We start from the raw sequence: 18406 nt of genomic DNA on the forward strand, positions 1-18406 counted from the left end.
GAGACGGGGGCACAGCAGGAGGAAGAGGAAGGTGATGGAGAGGGGGGGGGAATGGACTTGGCTCACCGAGTGGAGCAAAAATAGAAAGTTAGAGAGCAAACCGTTTTGAAATGATTTTATTTTAAATCAGTCACATCATCAAAACTTACAAGCCTCAAGACTTGATGCGTCATGCTCAAGAGAAGAAACAATCACAGTGAAACATCACAGAGTCGACTTATTATGAGTTAGGCTACATTAAGGTATCATCACAGGAATAACTCGGATAGCATGTATTAATGCATCATATATACACCATCATGGAGGCCCATGGACTGCATCTACAGTACTGTGTGGCTCAAGCTGGAGGAGGATCAAAGTAATACTTGAGGTTATAATTACACCTGCAGTTTGATAGTGTGCAGCAGAGCGAGACAAAGACCGTGAGCACTGTTCAAATCCCCTGGTGCAACAAGCCCAGGAAAGACAGCTTAACCTGCTGATCCACAAGAGCTGCGAAAATATATTTCTGCGTCTAACAGGTCACAATCACAGCAGCTGAGAGTCGAAGCCAAGCTGTGTTCAGGAGGATGGCGGTAGGCTGTGGGTGTTTGTCAGGAGGCGTTCGTATTGTGACACAGTGTCACGAGTCTTGACCGGGTTTGAGGTCAGACATGCAGGTCACTCCACATCACCAGGCTCACATGCTTCTATCTCTGAGACCAGTCGGTGAGGGAACAGTTTGTACTGCAACCATGTGGGTTCTGAAAGATATTGAGAAAATTAATGGAGGTCACAAAAGTTTCCAGCTGTCAAAAATGTCAATCAGCTCATTGTATGTTCCTCTGACTGACATACAGCACCGAAACGTGTGCTAAAGGGTTTTGTGTGTGTATGTGTGTGTGGTCCAGGTTTACCGAGGTAGCAGGCAGGTGGCTGCAGTTTTCCATCGAAGCACGTCTGGGCTGCTGTGAAACTGCACTGCTTGTGAGGATGTTTGCAGTAGAACGTCACATTTTCCCCATGAGGAACCATGGCATCTGTAACGTCAAACGGCCAGCGCTTCACTCCACCAATCATCACACGACTTCTCTCAGCAGGGATGAGACAACGAGCTGGGAAGAGGATCGAAAAGGATTCAAGGCCTTGGTGTAAGTGTACAGATACAGATGTTGTGTTGATCCTTATAAAATCTGTTTACTTTAAAAAGAAGCTTAAATAAACACTAAACATTACATTTACTCATTAAAGTCATACATTTTGTTATTGGTTACCATTTGATTTATTGATCTCTCTCACCTCTGCAGTGTGGTGGGGATGCACTCCAGCTACCATTTGACAGACAGGTGACCCTCTGTGGTCCATCGAGCAGGAAGTTCTTTTTGCAAAGGTAGTGGATGTCGAAGCCCACCTCATATTCAGTCTTCTGGACAGCCACCACATAGCCCTGATCTACCTCTGGAGGAGGCTGACAGTACACATCTAAGACAGAAAAGCAGACCTTCAGGAGATTTGCTAATTACAGAGTTACAGCAGGAAGGGGTTTTACTGCTAAGTTGAGCTTGAGATTTCGACAATGCTTATGTTCTTCTCTAATGGTTATTTTACTCTGTATTCTTCTGTTGTGATGAAAACATTAGAATTTCCCTCCGTCGTACAGGCCATGTAATTCCAGGCGTATTCACAAGGTGGCAGAAAAGCACTGTGAAGCAGATCTTAAAAGCTTGTGATTACTTGGGGGCTTGGGAGTTTCTATCCGTCTCCTCTGACTCACTCTTTCTTAGATGTATGCTCACGAATACACATGCAAACAAGTGCACTGTACAAATCATGGGAGAACAAACTACACACATGCTCACTGACCCAAATCATCCACCACCACTACATCTGGTCATGCCATCCTTGAAACATGCATGAAGTCAGACTGAGCACAAAGCAGACATGACACACAAGCACGCTCGCACGTTATGATCAGTGGGTGACACTAGTGCACACTTACTTTTGCAGATGGGGTGAGGATACTGCCAGGTCTGATTATGCTGGCAGAAATTTTCTCTGCTCCCCACTACATCCGCTCTGCAGGAGAGAAAAGAGACAGTGATGGAGACGTGGTGTGACATGTACGGTATTGACAGCTTCAGAGCTTCATCTAAATAAAAGTGATGAAAAAGGTGTAAATGATTCCTTTTCTCTCTTTCAGAGTGTTTTAAATTTGTGACCATAGTTCTGGCTGACACATCCACTTAGGCTCCTCTTATCCTGTGAGATGAGTCAGTGTGTAAAGGGGAGTCAATACAAGATTAGACTGTAATGACCCAGTTAGCTCAATGGAGGAATCTCAGCTGGGAGATCAAAATGAATTCCCTGCCATTCATCACTCATCATCCGTCGTTCCCCAACACCTTCCCTCTTCTTCTTCGCACTCCATCCCCGTCCTCTCACTTCCTCCGTTTCTATCTTCGTACCATTTCAAGTTTTCAGAGCCTCTGCCCACACACTCACAACATTAACCTCTCATCAGCCCCCCACCCTCTCTCTCTCACCCAGACAGGCAGCTGTAGCGGATAGACGTTCCAACAGTAGCGTCACCCAGGATGCTGAAGGTGCTGGTGACCTCCTCGGGCAGAGGGCAGGTTGGGACAGCTGTAGGTTCAGGTGAAGGAATCTCTGAGGTGAGTGAAGAAAAGGATAAAAACTAGTAAAGACAAATAATAAGAATCATTTTTACACTGTAGTGTAGCGCAGGTTTATTAGAAGTGAACACACTGTACATAATACTGTTCGATCCTAATGGTGATGAATTCATATAAAATAGCTTTTTACTGTGTAGTAGTTATAAGCTAGTAGTCTGCAGCAGTGCATCCTACATTATAAGATTACACAAAAGTGTTTATTATCTATTCATTATTTACTAATAATAAAGAAATTAATGTGTATGAACTATTGAACACACACTGAATGAGTTTTCCCAGATATTACGAAATAAAAACATCTAATTTTCCACTTTGTGCCAATTTTTAAACAGTAATGTTGCACTTCCCTGTAGTGAGGGTGGGAAATAACTATTGGACAGTAAGTACATCCACTCAAGTATTATGATACTTCTTCTTTTACTATACTATTAACTTACTAGTTACTTTAAAAAAAAATAGAACTTTACATATTATGAGTTTATAAAACAAGATTCACTGTTATAGATGAACTTACTAGTACTACTAAGTGCTAAGTAACACTTTCAGCGTTCCCTGCATTAGGTATCATTTCAGTACCAAGTCTCTGATGACCTGTAAAGGTCATTTTGTTATTTAGTATAGTAAACATATTACATATTGTTCCTTTAAGTATTTGACATAGTTCACCACCCTAGTGACACCATGTGTGTAACATACCTCACAGAGAAATGAAGAAACACAAATAATATATAATAATACATCATAAATAACAAGACTCAGGATGCAAGTGAACGCAAATGTGATTTTACAGGAAAAATCTACAGAAGAAAGCAAGTGAAAGAATATAAGGAGAAAATAAAATATAAATATAAACAGAAGGAAGCAGAGAAGATGTCAGAGATGTCCATCCTGCTGCACCATTTGACTCATATTAACCAAGGTTTCTATTTAGTTTATGACCCACCGAGGCGTTTTACCCAATGTCTTGTTCTATTTAAGTTGAAATAACCCCTCTTAGGTAATAAATCAAAGTTCGATGAGCAGGTGAAACACCACCCCACACCTCTCCGAGCTCACAGCTATATCTGTGATTGTATAACACCTGGCACTGTTCATTCCTGTAACTCTGAGTGCCTCACGCTTGTGGAAATATAAATATCAAGAGTGGTGCTCAGAGAGAGGCTGGAGCGACCTGAGCTCCATCAAGCGCGGGGCTTCGGAGCTGAACAGAGCTTTGAAAAGGCAGAGACAGCTCTTGCCTGAGGGCTGTCTTAGGTATCTGAAACTGAGAAATGCTAATATAACATTGTAAAGGGACCTATGGGAGAGGGAGAGTTACGAGTGTGTTTGGCTGTGGATGAGAGCCCAAAGCTGAGTTCTGTTTTCACATACCGCCTTTCTCCTGCCTTGTACTGCTGCCACCCACACGGGCTGCCGCACAAAACTGCTATGAAGCAGGTATATCAAACTTAGCTTTTAAAAATGTATAAAATGGTGACTTTGAATGAACCACAGTGTTAAATACACAGCAACCTGATTGAGAGCAAAGACAAACCGGACCAGCCAGGCCACATACGATCTTCTTTCAGTGTTTTAACTCATAAAAACATACACAGCGACATACTCAGACACACCACAAACTAAATAGCCTTGAGCTGCACACTTGTCCTTGGCTCCCATTGTAGATAGAGACCTTATCAGAGGCCTCAGATGGAAGAGGATGAGAGGAGAAAGAGATGAGAGGAAAAGAGGATGAGAGAAGAGAGCAGAGGAGAGAACAACAGGGAACAGAAAGGCCCGGAGCAGCATGAGCAAGAGAGCTCTCTGACTCTCCTGACTGTGATCAGTCGCCCACACACGCACACAGAAACTCTGTGACACATGTGCAATCCACCCCCCGCCATACACATCTAACGTATACAGAAAAAATGTACCTTTCTACCTCTCTCCAATAAACGCACTCACACGGTGCACATTCAGCTCGGTGCCACTTTGACAGTGATCTGCCGCCCACCGCCTCTCAACAGGCACGAAGGAGCTCGACTCACACATGCACAAACACACACATGCGAAGGACACACAATACAAACGCTCTCACACGTTCAAAACCCACCTACCTTCTGCTCGTCTCTCAGCAGGGGGATACTCTACGCAAGATCTGAGAATCATATTCTTATTTTCACATCTTTGAATAGATGAGACCCAGCTGGGTTGAGGATTCCTGAGAAAGTATTCCTGTTTACTGTAGCTACAGGTGTGTGATTAATGCAGCTGAGACCGAACATGTGAGCCTGAAATTGCATTGCTTTTAGCCAAGGTGACAGGTCGACATAAGCCATTGGCAGAACACATTTCTGGTTGCCGTATGCTGATGAGATGTGTCTAGACACAAAATATTGATGACATTACTTCATATACTGCTGTGCAGCCTTATGGCACAGTGGTGGAAGTAATAATGCTGCACAGCAGTGGAACACATTTTGTCTTTTGTGAGCCACCATCATTTCACCACATGATTATCTCAGGGCACAGTGGTGTTTTGGATGTAAATGAAAATGGAAATATAAAAAGATGTAGTGCTGTGTATGTATTTATTTATTTATTTATTTGTAGAATTGATTTCAGCTGCTCATGCATTTGTTTAAATGTGTTTATCTAGCTTTAGCTTTGTTCTGGCCCTGGTTGCCTAAATAGGCACATGTTGAAAGCAAACCCCCGGTCAAATAGAAGCTTTAGAGGTAGCAGTCCATCTTCATATGTAATATTTATGGTATATATGGTCTGTTTTATGCTATGATTTTGAGTTTTGTTGTACTACATTGCTTTATTAGTGAGTTTATTTTGAGGAACAAAGCAAAAACGTTAAATTATAATTCTATCTACAGGTATACAGGACTATAAAATGTCCTTTAGTAAACCGACGCCACATAAAAACACATGAAATTACAAACAAACATAGGCCGATAAGACATTTGCGATCTGCAGAGCGTGTGCGGTACACGCAGCGACATGAGCTACATGCAAACAAACCGAGCTTTCGTCTCCACTTTAAACTTATTAACAGTTCAAGTGTAAAATCTCCAGACAGCCAATATGAACAACTAAAGCTCTGGTTGCTATGGTGACAAGGAGAATAGGTCCCAGTTGTGCAATGTCTCAGTCGACACCATCACAGAGGGGTATCATTCCTCAATATCACCCTTTCTATTGTTTGTTTTGTATAAACACTGTTTATTCCTCGGCCTTCAGTGACACATGCACACGTGCCGTGCACATTCCCTGAACCTGTTGCCTTTGTTAAATAAGATAAACTACCGTATATGGAATTTAAGACAAACAAGCGCCGCACACGCAGTGTTCTTCCAGATGTTCATTACCTGTGATATGAATTCCATTATAAAAAGACCTGATATGAGCAAGAGCTGTTTTCCTGTTGAACTCAAACCTACCTGTGCAGATGGGCTCATCCCCACTCCACTGTCGGTCACCTTGACAACGGCGAATAGTGGCATCCAAGCCATTGGACAACGTGAATCCAGGCTTGCAGCGCACTTCAAGCAGGGCAGAAAATGAGTGAGTGGGAGAGAGCAGATGAGCCACTGAGTTTTCATTAGGGGGTAGAGGCCAGGGACAAGTACGACCTGAGGAGAAAAGAGATAATCCAGAGGGAGGAGAGGGGAGAGAGAGAAAGCAGGAGATAGGGAACAAAACAATTCTCAGAATGTGGATTTGTTCGTTGTATGAGAGACATGAAATGGTCAGCACTAAACCATTTTAAAGAGCACTAATGAGGTTGTATAACTACACTGGATCCATGCACAGTGCCCCCTTTTACACTGTGCAACCCTAATAAAAATCTGGTGCAGGGAGCATTTTGAACCCACATTTTGTGCATGGCCAAGGCTTTTATTTTGTTTTCCAGGAAAAGAAACACACACAGATGCATGTTGTCACAGCTGTGTATACACACACACACACACACAAACACTTTTAACAACTAGGCTCACAACAGTGTTCACAGTGACAACTGAGGGCACGCATGCATACAAATAGTTACCTGGAGCCACACAGCTGAGACCACACTGGCCGTCACACAGACACTGGCGCTTGTTGCCGCAGTCTCTGTCGGTTTTGCAGGGCCGAGGGCACGTCCTCCTCCTCTCTTCTCCCAGAAGTCTCTCCGGACATGACCCTGTTGGGATGCCACACACACAATTACGGCGTCACACTAATGGTCCCTTTGTTTACTTCCACTCCATTCATGGCCCGTCGTAAAAAACACAAATGCTAAAGGCTGTAATGAGATTTTGTTTGCCAATTCTGCTTTGTTTTCTATTTGAAGGAAAGCTAATTCAGTGTGGGTGGCCGGGCAAACATTTGCCACCCAGGTTGCCAGATGAGTGTTTGGATGGCAGGCTTTATTACTCCTTGCCATTCAGCTATCAGTCTTATTTCTCATTGAAAAGTGACAGTGATGTCTTAAATTCTGTGCATAGGGATTATTTTGTGTTTTCTCAGGAAGTAGCTTTACAGCCCAGTCTCACCGTCTTCACTTCTCCATATCTATTTCATCACGTCACAAACCTAAATCCACGTATTTTAAATTGCACGCTAACATCAACACAACCTTCAATGTCCAAAACATCTGAAAGACAGTGAAGGGCAGGAAAAGGGGGGGCAGACCGTGTTCCCCATTTTTCATTTCTCAGAATGAAAACATGTGTGCTACTGTTTTCACCCTGCCCACAGCATGTGTGAATACAAACACACACGTGCCACAAATGTGCATACATGATCAGCTACTGTGTATAAGAGCATATTTTAAATAACTGTATCATGGAATATGGACCAGTATTGTGGAAAATGTTTGGCAATGGTGTGCTGATATGTATCAAAGATCAATAATGATCCAACACAGATACTGTATTTACCAATTAATACTGTAGAAACCATTTTCCATACATATGCACAACCAAAACTTGCACCGTGGGAAAACTGGCACCCAATAATTAATAAACACATTTTTAAAAAAGCAGAAACTAACTTGACTAAATTATCTGTCAGTATCTTGTGTTTTTTATTTTAACAGACTGAGATGCTTTTTTTCTAATTCATGATGTTAATTATTCATTTAACTGAGTTCTTTTCGAGAACAATTAACACCAACCACAGTTTATTGCACAGTGCCAGCCTTGATAAGTCCATTACATTTTAAAGAGTTGGATTAAGTCAAACACAATCATGCTTACATTTAAGTACAATCTATAGTGGACCAGCTCATTAATATTTACACCGATCAAGACACTCAATTAATATGTTTTCATTCACTGTTAAGTGAGTGACTTTGTTGTGTATGCAAGGATCAGTGTGAGTGTGATGTGAGTGATGGATAGAGTCTGAGGACTTACCTAAAGCCTGTAGAGACACCGTTCCAGCCAGAGCCCACAGGGACAGCAGCAGCAGTGCACAGTCCATCCTTAAAGCAAGGCCTCAGATGATATGAGGGAGGGATGCACAGCCACGGGATTTTTAAGGAAGGGGGGAACAAAGGGTGGGAGAGGGGGGAGAAAAAGAGCTGGGGAGGGGGAAAGAGAACAGGAGGGGAGAGAGAGAGAGAGAGAGAGAGAGAGAGAGAGAGAGAGAGAGGGTACAGCCCGGGAGCAAACATCTGGTTCACGTTGAAGAGAGAAGTGGGGAAAATTCCAGTCTGGAGGACCTTTCACCCAATTCTGTTGAGACAGCAGATAAAGGGGATGACATATACGAGGCTGCTGCCCCTACACGCTATAAACAAACAGGAGGAAATTAGTTGATTTTACCTGATGTCACGAATGCAACATCTCTGCTGTACGTCCAACCACGCAGCCTGGAGTGACATATTCATTCTTTAATTGATGCTCAGGCCAACAGAAGCAGTTATTCTATAATAACCACAACTGAACTGAATTATCTGACTGAGAATTATACTTATTTGTAAGAATGAAAAGAAATAAAGAAAAATGTCATAAGGACGGTAAGGGTTGCCTCTGGGTAAGAATTTATATTTGGACCGCCTATTCAAAGAATGCACACAATGTGAACAAACAGGGGTGATATCAAGATAACTAGTCTAGAGACATTTCACCGCATATTACAGTCTGGTTATCAGGCTTAAGAAATAAATAGAATTGTAGTCCTCCTGAACTTTTAACGTCTGATGGCCATTTTTACTGATGGATACTGGGCTTTAATTCAAGATGCAAGGAGAATTACTGAAATAATAACGTTGTGATGAAACACCTCAGAAAAACAAAGCAGTAGTGAATGAGAACAATCTTTTATTGGTGTTTTAAGGAAATCTCAACTACATCCAAATAACCAGCACTGGGGAGCTGGGCACCATGGACACCACTGATGCAGCAGAGTCACTATAAGATGTATTAACCACGTCTGTGAGGATATTGAATACTAAAATCCTGTTGGGAGAGCAAACAATCACTGATTGAGGTGACGAGGTGAGGCTGAAATAAACCAACAAGGAGCATACCGATAGTGTGCATAGTCCATACACCGCTGAGGAACAGAAGACGTCATCGTGAACCGTAAAGTAAGTCTGCACGAACATCATGTTTAAGTTACTGAGTCATATTGGTGAAATCCATGGTCAGAGAAACCAAAGTGGCCGTCCATAGCAGGTGGGTGATGTCTGGAGGTTTATAGCAGGATGCAAATAGTAGAGTGGAGGGTGTTTTCCATTTGAATAGTCTTTCTCAGGAACAACGAGCGAAGAGCAAAGGTGTTGTCAAGGTGCACAGATGAACAGATCACGTTCATCCAAAGAAAGAAAATCATTCAATAATATAGAACGGCAACAATAAGAGGGATAATCATCATAACCATAACAATAATAATAGCAGTAATGGTAACTATTCATCATGGTCATAAAGGGGATTAAAATCACACTCTGTTACTAGTCATCCCTTTCCCAGGAACATAGTGTACCGTGGCCTTGTGTAGGTGTTGTGGGTACACACAGAAGATAATAGATACAGTAAAAAGTAAGGAGTATTAACAGGAGTAAACAGTAAGAAAGGAGCAGTACTGTAAAAAGCACTAAATAGCAACAAGCTTTGTGGATCAACATAGGAAAATTTGGCTTTTATTTCTCCCAGAAATCTGAGAAATTAACAAATTCCACTCAATGGGGATACTCAACCCATCTCCTGGAATACATCAAATACACAAAATAGTATAGTCCTATTCTCTATACACAACATTTCTCGCTCCATAATAATGCTAATTAACATGTGTTCATAAAGTACAGTAAAGTAACAATGTGCGTTTCACTGGGAAGAATGACTACTATTTCTGAATATGTTACAACACTGAGATTTAACTAGCTCTGTGTACCATCATGGTACAAGAGAGACAAAATGGGACAAAATGTTATCAGAAGAGTTTGCAGATAACTGTGAGTGGATTGGTTATAAGTGAGAATAGACAGAAATAGAGCAGTTGGACATAGAAACAGAGGAAGAGACATAAGAGAAACATCCCAACAATATAAAGAGAGGACCAAGAGGAGCAGCGTTACTCAGGGCATCAACAAGCTTTCACCAGCCCGGGTGAGTTTGAAACACCAGAGTAGATTAAAAGCACTCCACTGGGATAGAGGCAAAGAAACAGAGTCAAAGGTACAAGTAGGGACTAGAGAAAGACGTTCCAATCTCATACATAAGCCCAAAGTATAAAGAGCTAATATGGTTGGAAAAAAGGATGAAGTACTGCGTTTAGAGAGAGAGTACACACGACTGGATTAGACAAGTGTTGAGGAAAGTGCTGGACTGTTTACATGGTGTCTCCTCACGTCTGTCATTATGTCTCTTTGTAGCATGGTCGTTCCCAGTGACAGAAACATAACAGGAAAAGAAATTAAGTGCTCGAGTAAAATCCACAAAATTGTTGAACTATATGCTTTTAAGATAAATTTGCTCTCTATATTACAATTGTTACATGCGTCCTCATCCTGCTGCTGCATCCTGACTATAATAATCAAGTTGAAAAATACCCATCAATGGCTGACCACCTGTTTTAACATCTCCTCACTCATCTAGAATAAAAAGACATTTACCATAGCTTTGCCCAGTCTCTATGTCCCAGTCATGTAGAAAATATACAAAATTATTCTCCAAATTGGCTCTCCCTCTAATTTTTCTGAAGTATTATAAAAATATACAATTCTCCAATAACAAAACTCTTAAAAGTCACATCTTTCATCAGTTAAATTATTCTCTCCGTCCATCACTTTTAAGAGCTGACACCTCAACAAAACAAGACACCTGAGCTTCGATACACAAACCTTCTCCTCGTCTTATACATTCATCATCATAATCACCTTCTTCCTCATCATCCTCATCATCATTATCCAGACCCCATTCTGTCCATCATAGAACCCCCCACCCCCGAAAAAAAATCAGTCTTAAATTGAATCCAGCTTATTTTCCTCCTCTTCCAGATTTTGCTCCACGCCTTCATCACTGGTCAGCGAGGCGGTTCTCGTATTTACTAAGAATGTTGCGACAGCGGCCCAGTTCCTTCCGCATCTCGGCCACTTCCTGTCGGAGGGCGGCGTTCTCCCGCTCCAGGTAAGCAGCACGCACTGATATCTGGTTCTCCTTAAGACGGCGAGCATCTCGGGAACGCTTTGCTGCTTCATTGTTTTTATGCCTCCTTGTCCAGTACTTCTCATCCTAAGAGAAAACAACCAAAGTACTGAGTCACTTCATCACTTTTACTTGAGAAATAGTATTGATGATATTATTTCAGCTTTGCAAATTCTACATTGTGGTTCCCCTGCTTGTTCGATGCATTTAGTGTGAAGCATAATTTTTATGAAAAAATATCATCATATCTTATACTTATTAGGCCTTAGCTTATTTAACTGAACTTTTAAATCCATACACCCCTGTGTGTTGTCTAAGGTCCTCGAGCTCACAGCTGCTTTCTCACTGTACATAAAAATGTTAGAGATGCAGCTTTTTTGGTATATGGTCGAACAGAGGGCCGCCCACTCTGAGCCCGGCTCCACTGTAAGGTCTTAAACCTTACATTGTAAACTGCCTCCAGATTAACTTGAATAAACTAAACTGAAGTAAATTGATCATTAATGTTTTAGAAACACGAGTCTTCAATTTACAGAAAAATATGTATTAACATTTTCTGAAGAGAGTCTAAATAAGCCATTCAATGCCATGATAGTCAATTTCCTGTATACTTGTGTATTTTGTTATCAATTGGTTTTCTTCATTTTGCGTTTTATACCAAACAATTAGTTAAGAAAATAAATCTGCAAAATTCAAAAAAAGTAAAATATATAAATGTATAATAAACAAAATTTCCTAATCATGGCCTGAAGTTTCTTCCCTCCCAAGGTATAAATTAAAATAGAAAATTCTGTGTCTTTAGCTTACACTCGCCTTCATGTTATCTGGCACCAGGATCTTGCGAGCTTTCTTGATCATTGGCTGTGGCTTGAGCTCCTCTTCGCTGAAGGAGTGCCTCCTGGGGTCGAAGTTTTGCTGCTCAGAGACGTTGGACATAGCCATGTCCGAAGAATCCATGTCAAAGATTCCGATAACATCTGGCCCGCTGCCCGTGGGCGTCAGCAGAGGTGGGCAGGAGGACGAGGACGAGGAAGAGGGTGACTCACAAGAGTCATTCATACTTGTCTGACTCCCTGAAATTACAAAAAAGACCATTTTGATTGACATGCTTTTCAATTACCTACATTCATACTTAAACTCCTTCTAGTGTCACACTGAGAAAAGAGAAACAGATCAGACAGTACAGATTCAGTATTTCATCGTGATGACCACCAGATGGAAGCAGAGTACCTTCCTAGTGTTACAAACAACAAACACATTCCTTTACCCTTAACTGATTCCAAACAACTGAGGATGTTTTTCAGTCAGCTTTTATGGACAGTTAAGATTTCAGTGGCAGAACCTGAAAGATACCGTTGGAATACACCCGACAACCCTTCCTAAGACATACTTTTAATATATGTCAGATCTGCATATTTAATGTCAAGTACTCCATAGTTTATTAAATGCAAAAAACTTGATATGTAAGATATATTAGACACCAAAAGTCTCCCATTTTATATACTTCTTATTTAAGAAAGACCGTCTATGAAATCTATTGGTTAAGTCATTGCATTATATTTAAACTCAATGAAACTACAGAGAACTATCACATGCCAAATCCAATATCTAGAAAGAAATACCAATGTACGTGTAAATGTGACTTTCTGCTCCTCCCTTTTACACCAGTTTCTTTAGGTGGGGCTAGTATATGAGGGCTATACCTCAGCCCATTTTCATTAAGGACTCCCCTATAAGACAAAACTCCCCTTATATAGTCCTGCAAACTCCATACACAGAAGACAGTGGTCAAATTCAATAACATAAAAAAAAATTCCATATAAAGATCTATTATACTGAAATTTATATATAAAAATAACAGGCTAGTGTTATTCAGGGGAGTGTGTTAACTTTTAAGTATTACAATATGTGATAAAAACAGAGATGCTGTATCCATCCATGGATACTTTGACAACCCTGCAGTCTTACAAAATTACCACAGATTTGCATCAACAAAGTCTAAAGTAAACACATATGCCCTAAGCTTCACAAAGCTAGTAATTATTGCACACTATTCTACTGCTATGTGGAAATACTATGCACTAACAGTACAAAAGTACATAATGAGGTGTGATCTGCAAAAAAAAAAACTTAACACTAAGTGGTGGGAAGAACAAGCTGCTTGTTGGTTGGAAATGTATGTATGATAATACGTACAGTATGATATGTGTTACCATCTGTTACTAACGTTATCTGTGAAACTGTAAATGTATGAGCAGCTATCACATGAGTAATGGCTGTGTAATAATCAGGTGGTAAAAGGACATGCTTACACCATGGGTACAAAGAAAAATGACAAATTAGAGACATCAAAATGAGGCAAGCATGTGTAATCAGGAGGTCCTTAATGCCAATAAATCTTGGTGTGGATAGCAATCAAGCTTCAAGAAGTACAGATAATGTGCCTCTATCTCGTTTTTCTACATTTATGACTAAACCAGGAGATTTCAGTGATTTATGCCACTTAACTACTCAGTGCAACCACCTGGTGTAGGGTTATGTTGGGATGAAAACCTGCAAACTCTCAACCCTTTTTGAGAAAGCTCTGGAACACAGACCTGCAGGAGTAGATTTGGTGCATATTTGTCCACATCTCAACCCCAAGAATACGTAATGACTTTAATCAGGTCTCAAACAGTATGATTCAAAGCAGTGAAAGGAGCTACTGCGACAGTAGACAGCAACTCTGCTCCTTGTTAGGTAGCCAGCACATTTATATGTTGATGAGCACTGCTGCCTTCAATATTTCACTGAGATACCACAGAATAGTCCAACTCCTCTAGTTTCATATATTTGTACTTGTATATAAATGTCATATAAAGGGTTGTAATAGGCTTTATTATACAGTACAAATGCATTATTAATTTTATTCAGATGCATTCGTCACTGAAGGACAGATTTGCTGGTCCTGTGTCAATATTCCATCAAGCATAAAAAATCTGTGTACTTAATGTCATTCATTGGTGATCAAATGTTCAGTTTGAAGTCCAGCAGCACAGGGAATCTCTTCCTGTTGCTCAGCCTGTCCCTCCCCCTGTGGACTCCTCCTACATGTCTACTGGCCCTGCCTCTAGTTCTCTCACTCCAGTACTCTCAGCCTCCGCACGTGTACCGACACGTGTACATGGCTGTGGTGTGTGAAGTGAGGAGAGATTTAAAGACACGCAACCGCAAACACTCCACACACTCCTCTCTCTCTCTAACTCTGTCTCTCAGTGCTGTTTTGACCCTCCTGCACATTAATAATTGGCTGGGACTAAACCAAATCTTGTCATTGCTATAAGGTTGGTTCATGAAGTAACTCAGGACTTCTTTATTTACTGCACCTTTTTTTATTCTCTGCCTCTTTATTAATTTACTTTACTTCTCCCTGCTCCCTCATGTAACATTTAACACAACACCAAACTATAAAGTAAAAAGCACATTTCCGTCATTGCTGAGCCTGACACAGACTTGTGTTTTCTCTGTCAAGTTGACTTTGCATTTAGAGCCATGTGACTCCATCTCCTGCCCTCAGTTTGATCCCACAGGGCAGAAAAAGTGCTTTGTCACCATGGTATTTTTTAAACTCAAAGGACAGTTAAAGTGCTGAATCACTAACAAATGGGAGCATTATAAGTACACCATATAACCTTGATTGTATCTCAGCTATTATTGAATTGTAGGGTCTTACTTGTGTCATATCAGCCTCAGGGGACAATTTGTCTTTTCCATCTTGTTTCAACTCTGCAAAGTTTGCAGAACCCTCTTCTGTTATATTTCCATTGTGGGTTTGTGGTAATATCTAGCTGAACTGTCCATCGATTCCCTCAAGAACCGAAAGGACCATGCCAGTGAACTCACCGTGCAGACAGTCGGTTCCTCCTGCAAGGCTCTGCGGCTGAGCCACCTCCAAACCAATGAGTGACGGGGAAGATGAGGAAGAGGGTGAAGAGGATGAAGATCCAGGTGGGGAAGAGGGAGGTAGGCACTGGGAACTCTGGTTGGGCACAGCTGACTGGGAGCTCTGTGAGGGAATCTGGGCTGAACTGGAGCTGTTGTTGTTATGCATACTGCCCATTCCATTTTCAGTCAGAAACTCCTCCAAGTCCATGTACTGAAGCTGGAAGAGGCCCCCATCTGCAGGCAGGGTGCGATCCCACAGAAGAGGCCCCAAGAACTGGTTGAAACTTCCTCCACCATTCCCACCACCTCCTCCACAACCATTACTGTTATTATGGCTGCCTATTCCACTGCCACTCCTCACAGGGCACACTCCCAAGGAGTCCTCATCCAGGTCCAGTCTGTCTTTGTCTGCAAGACAAAGGGGAGTTGAGTCATTATTATTTTTCAGGAAGGAGATAATGAAAGGTAACTTTAGTCAAGTTCTATTACTAAATGGTTTTGTTGAAGTATTTCAAATCAGTGGCCTTTAGGATATGGATGCTAAAATCTCCATATTTGTGCAGAACTAAATGGGGTGGCAGGTGTACACATAAGATACACTTCTGCAAAATCTCCCTCTTGTGCTAGCTCACAAAAAAAATACACACTCACAGATGGACCAGATGGTAGCTGAATTGCAGCATTAGGCAAGAGCCAAAATCAATTTGTTGTTATAACATATGCGTAAGCTCCTGAACAAATCTCACAATAGCTGAAGATTCGTTTCAGCACAGCAAGAGAACTCGAATGCATTCCTGTGCAGCATTACAGCTAAACCAAAACATGCTTTCAACCACTGTAATCTGGAGGCTCATTTTAAATCACAGCAAGGATTATAATCCAGGTGAATGCTCATCAGAGTCACCGTGAACATGTGTGACAGTGCTTCTGACTTGTGTGAAAAGAGATGCCAATAAATATGACATATTTGATCTTTGCTATATAATAATGTTGCATATTTGTGTTAGTAGCAATGGGTGGAACAGGGGGGTATGCTTATTTGTGCTCTGCTGTTGCATATATTGAATACAGACTGTGTCACAGCACATAAAACGTAAACACATTCATTCATCAAATGTTCTCACCTTTCCCATCACTGGGACTTTTTAAACGCTGGTCTCCCTTCATGGGGTGCTGCAGGAGGGATTTCAGACCTGTCATCGAGTTGAGATGCCCTCCTGTGAGTGAGCCTGCAGGCTGAGTACAACTTCCAAACTGTGGGCTTGCACCAGCTGGGAGGTCGGGGGTCGGAAGCTGGGAGAGCTGCCTGGACATCCTGGACCAGACGGGGTCGCAGAGAGACACCTGGGGCACTTGAAGGGGCGAGGCGAACTGACCGGAGTACCTACCAATAGGACAAGTATGCTGGATGGCTGTGTGTGTGTGTGTGTGTGTGTGTGTGTGTGTGTGCAGGAGGGGTGGGGGCAGAGGGAGGAAAAATGTTTTTAGACAAAAACTCCTGCATTGCATTTACTAATAAATAATTGAATTTATTAATTATACTTTGAAACTTCTATTAATAGAGATGTGCAACTTTACCTTCAACTTGTAGTTTTGCTTAGTATGCTTATTGTCTTGCAGAAATATTCTCATCGAAGTATTCCATTGTAGCTGGATGTTGTAAAAACTGTTCACCGTGTTATTCTCAGAGGAGGCAGTCAGATCCTCTGACTAGTCCATAATAAAAATGCACAAAATGCGTCTAAATGACAGGGACCGGCAGATTGCACGGACTGAATAACACAACTGTTCAAACTTGTAGAGTAAGATCCCGAGTTAATCGTCCGGTGTTCAGAGAGAAGATCCCAAAACAGTTGCAAAGCAAACCTCCGTCAAAACAAAACAACCGAAGGCAAAACAGCGTATCCTAAAAAACACACACAGCGACGAGAGCTGTGGCTGCTCTGGTCAGATGACAAGTTTTGGTCGCTGTCTGCTGTCCGTCGGGAGGGGACGATGAGGAGGAGGAGGAGGAGGAGGAGGAGGGGGTCGTTTCTTCTTTCTCTGTCAGTACTTTTCTGCATCCGGTGGATCCAGTCACGGGCGCACGGGCTCGAGTCTGTGTCTGGGCCGAGAGACGTCCACGTCCGACCGTCCTCTCTCTCTCTCTCTCTCTCTCTCTCTCTCTGTGTGTCTCTCTATGTCTCTCTACCTCTCTCTCTCAGCTGGAACGGACACGGGCAGTTCACGTGACGTCACACCTCTCGCTCCAAGCGAGCGAGGCGCGAGGCGGTGTGCGGGGCGGGCCTCGCTCCGTTCCCGGGCCACGCCCACCTCCGTGCCACACCTCGCGGAGCGGAGCCTGTTTGTTCGGTGCGACAGGTACGAACACGGTCACTTCTCCCCGGTGGCAGGAAACGTGCGAATTACGTTTTTAGCGGGATGACACAAAGTCGCACTTTTAACACGTCCCGTCACACACAGCTGACAACTTTGTTTATTCCCTCTATTAAAGCACATGCTGGCCTCTCTGTAGTAGTCGCCTGGTGCACACTAGCTTTGCCACTTTGCGTGTAATCCACAGAAAACGTGCCGTTTTTTTCAGGAGAGGAACTCTTCAGCACGTTGCCTCCCGGCGTACAATAGCTGTTCCAGCTCACGTGGATCAGGCACGCGGAGACCGGGCCTGTCCGCTGGCGGCTCGTGCTCTGATTAGCTGTGGTAAGGCGCGGCCCCGCCCACGACGAGCGCCCATTGGCCAGAACTAGGTCGGGCGACTCCGCCCACTCGGATTCCCCCGTGCATGCCAGTGCCGCGTGAGACCAGTTCGAAACACAAAAAGCGCGAGGGGCTGTCTGCTCTACTGTACACATGCGGAGCACATGCAAAACACCGCGCGGCACAAGAGTTCAGCTGTTTTCCTCCCAGAGTTGGACATGCAAGAGTTGATAAGAAAATAGAGCAGACGTAGGTCATCACACCTCACAGGCTTAGCGAATAATATACGGTGCACGTGAAGATTATCGACTGCATGTGCGTAATACAGAAACGATGTGAGCTGTCAACTGTGATCTGGAGTCCTGGTCCATTTAACCAGGTCCCGAGTTTCTGTTTAGATGAAACGACTGTAAGACTGAAATCCTTCTGACCTACCACCCCACCTAAAAGAGCAGTGGGTGTAACCATCTTATGTTATGTTTGCAATGTTTT

The 18406-nt window shown here is 42.5% G+C and overlaps 2 protein-coding genes across 3 annotated transcripts; both read right to left on the reverse strand.

Moving 5' to 3' along the window:
* Window positions 1-147: 147 nt before the first annotated feature.
* Window positions 148-8139, reverse strand: ntd5 (ntl-dependent gene 5). The gene is made up of 8 exons (XM_026372543.1): window positions 8060-8139; window positions 6709-6843; window positions 6101-6292; window positions 2523-2646; window positions 1979-2055; window positions 1279-1461; window positions 897-1094; window positions 148-743 (listed from the first exon to the last, which is right to left on the reverse strand). The coding sequence occupies exons 1-8, from the start codon at window positions 8124-8126 to the stop codon at window positions 661-663; spliced, it is 1059 nt and encodes a 352-aa protein (XP_026228328.1). The 5' UTR covers window positions 8127-8139; the 3' UTR covers window positions 148-660.
* A 1628-nt stretch (window positions 8140-9767) lies between these two features.
* On the reverse strand, window positions 9768-17835 carry dbpb (D site albumin promoter binding protein b). 2 transcript variants are annotated; one of them, XM_026371764.1, is made up of 5 exons: window positions 16796-17835; window positions 16342-16629; window positions 15176-15625; window positions 12101-12366; window positions 9768-11380 (listed from the first exon to the last, which is right to left on the reverse strand). In XM_026371764.1, the coding sequence occupies exons 2-5, from the start codon at window positions 16529-16531 to the stop codon at window positions 11165-11167; spliced, it is 1122 nt and encodes a 373-aa protein (XP_026227549.1). In that variant the 5' UTR covers window positions 16532-16629; window positions 16796-17835; the 3' UTR covers window positions 9768-11164. The 2 variants fall into 2 exon arrangements, with proteins under 2 accessions (XP_026227549.1, XP_026227550.1); XM_026371765.1 differs by having other exon boundaries at window positions 12107-12366; window positions 16796-17834.
* Between the last annotated feature and the right edge of the window lie 571 nt (window positions 17836-18406).

The sequence above is a fragment of the Anabas testudineus genome, chromosome 16 (genome assembly GCF_900324465.2).
Source record: "Anabas testudineus chromosome 16, fAnaTes1.2, whole genome shotgun sequence".
Lineage (NCBI taxonomy): Eukaryota > Metazoa > Chordata > Actinopteri > Anabantiformes > Anabantidae > Anabas > Anabas testudineus.

Bases quoted from the DNA above. Each gene is read 5' to 3' on its own strand.
- ntd5 (XM_026372543.1), bottom strand. From the start codon at position 8,126: ATGGACTGTGCACTGCTGCTGCTGTCCCTGTGGGCTCTGGCTGGAACG. The intron at 6,293-6,708 runs GTAACTATTTGT...TTTTCTCCTCAG, and splicing joins TCTCAGCTGTGTGGCTCCAG to GTCGTACTTGTCCCTGGCCT. The intron at 2,647-6,100 runs GTAGGTTTGAGT...CACTCACCTCAG, and splicing joins GGATGAGCCCATCTGCACAG to AGATTCCTTCACCTGAACCT.
- dbpb (XM_026371764.1), bottom strand. From the start codon at position 16,531: ATGTCCAGGCAGCTCTCCCAGCTTCCGACCCCCGACCTCCCAGCTGGT. The intron at 15,626-16,341 runs GTGAGAACATTT...TTTGTCTTGCAG, and splicing joins AAGTCCCAGTGATGGGAAAG to ACAAAGACAGACTGGACCTG. The intron at 11,381-12,100 runs GTAAGCTAAAGA...GTTTTCTCTTAG, and splicing joins CAGATAACATGAAGGCGAGT to GATGAGAAGTACTGGACAAG.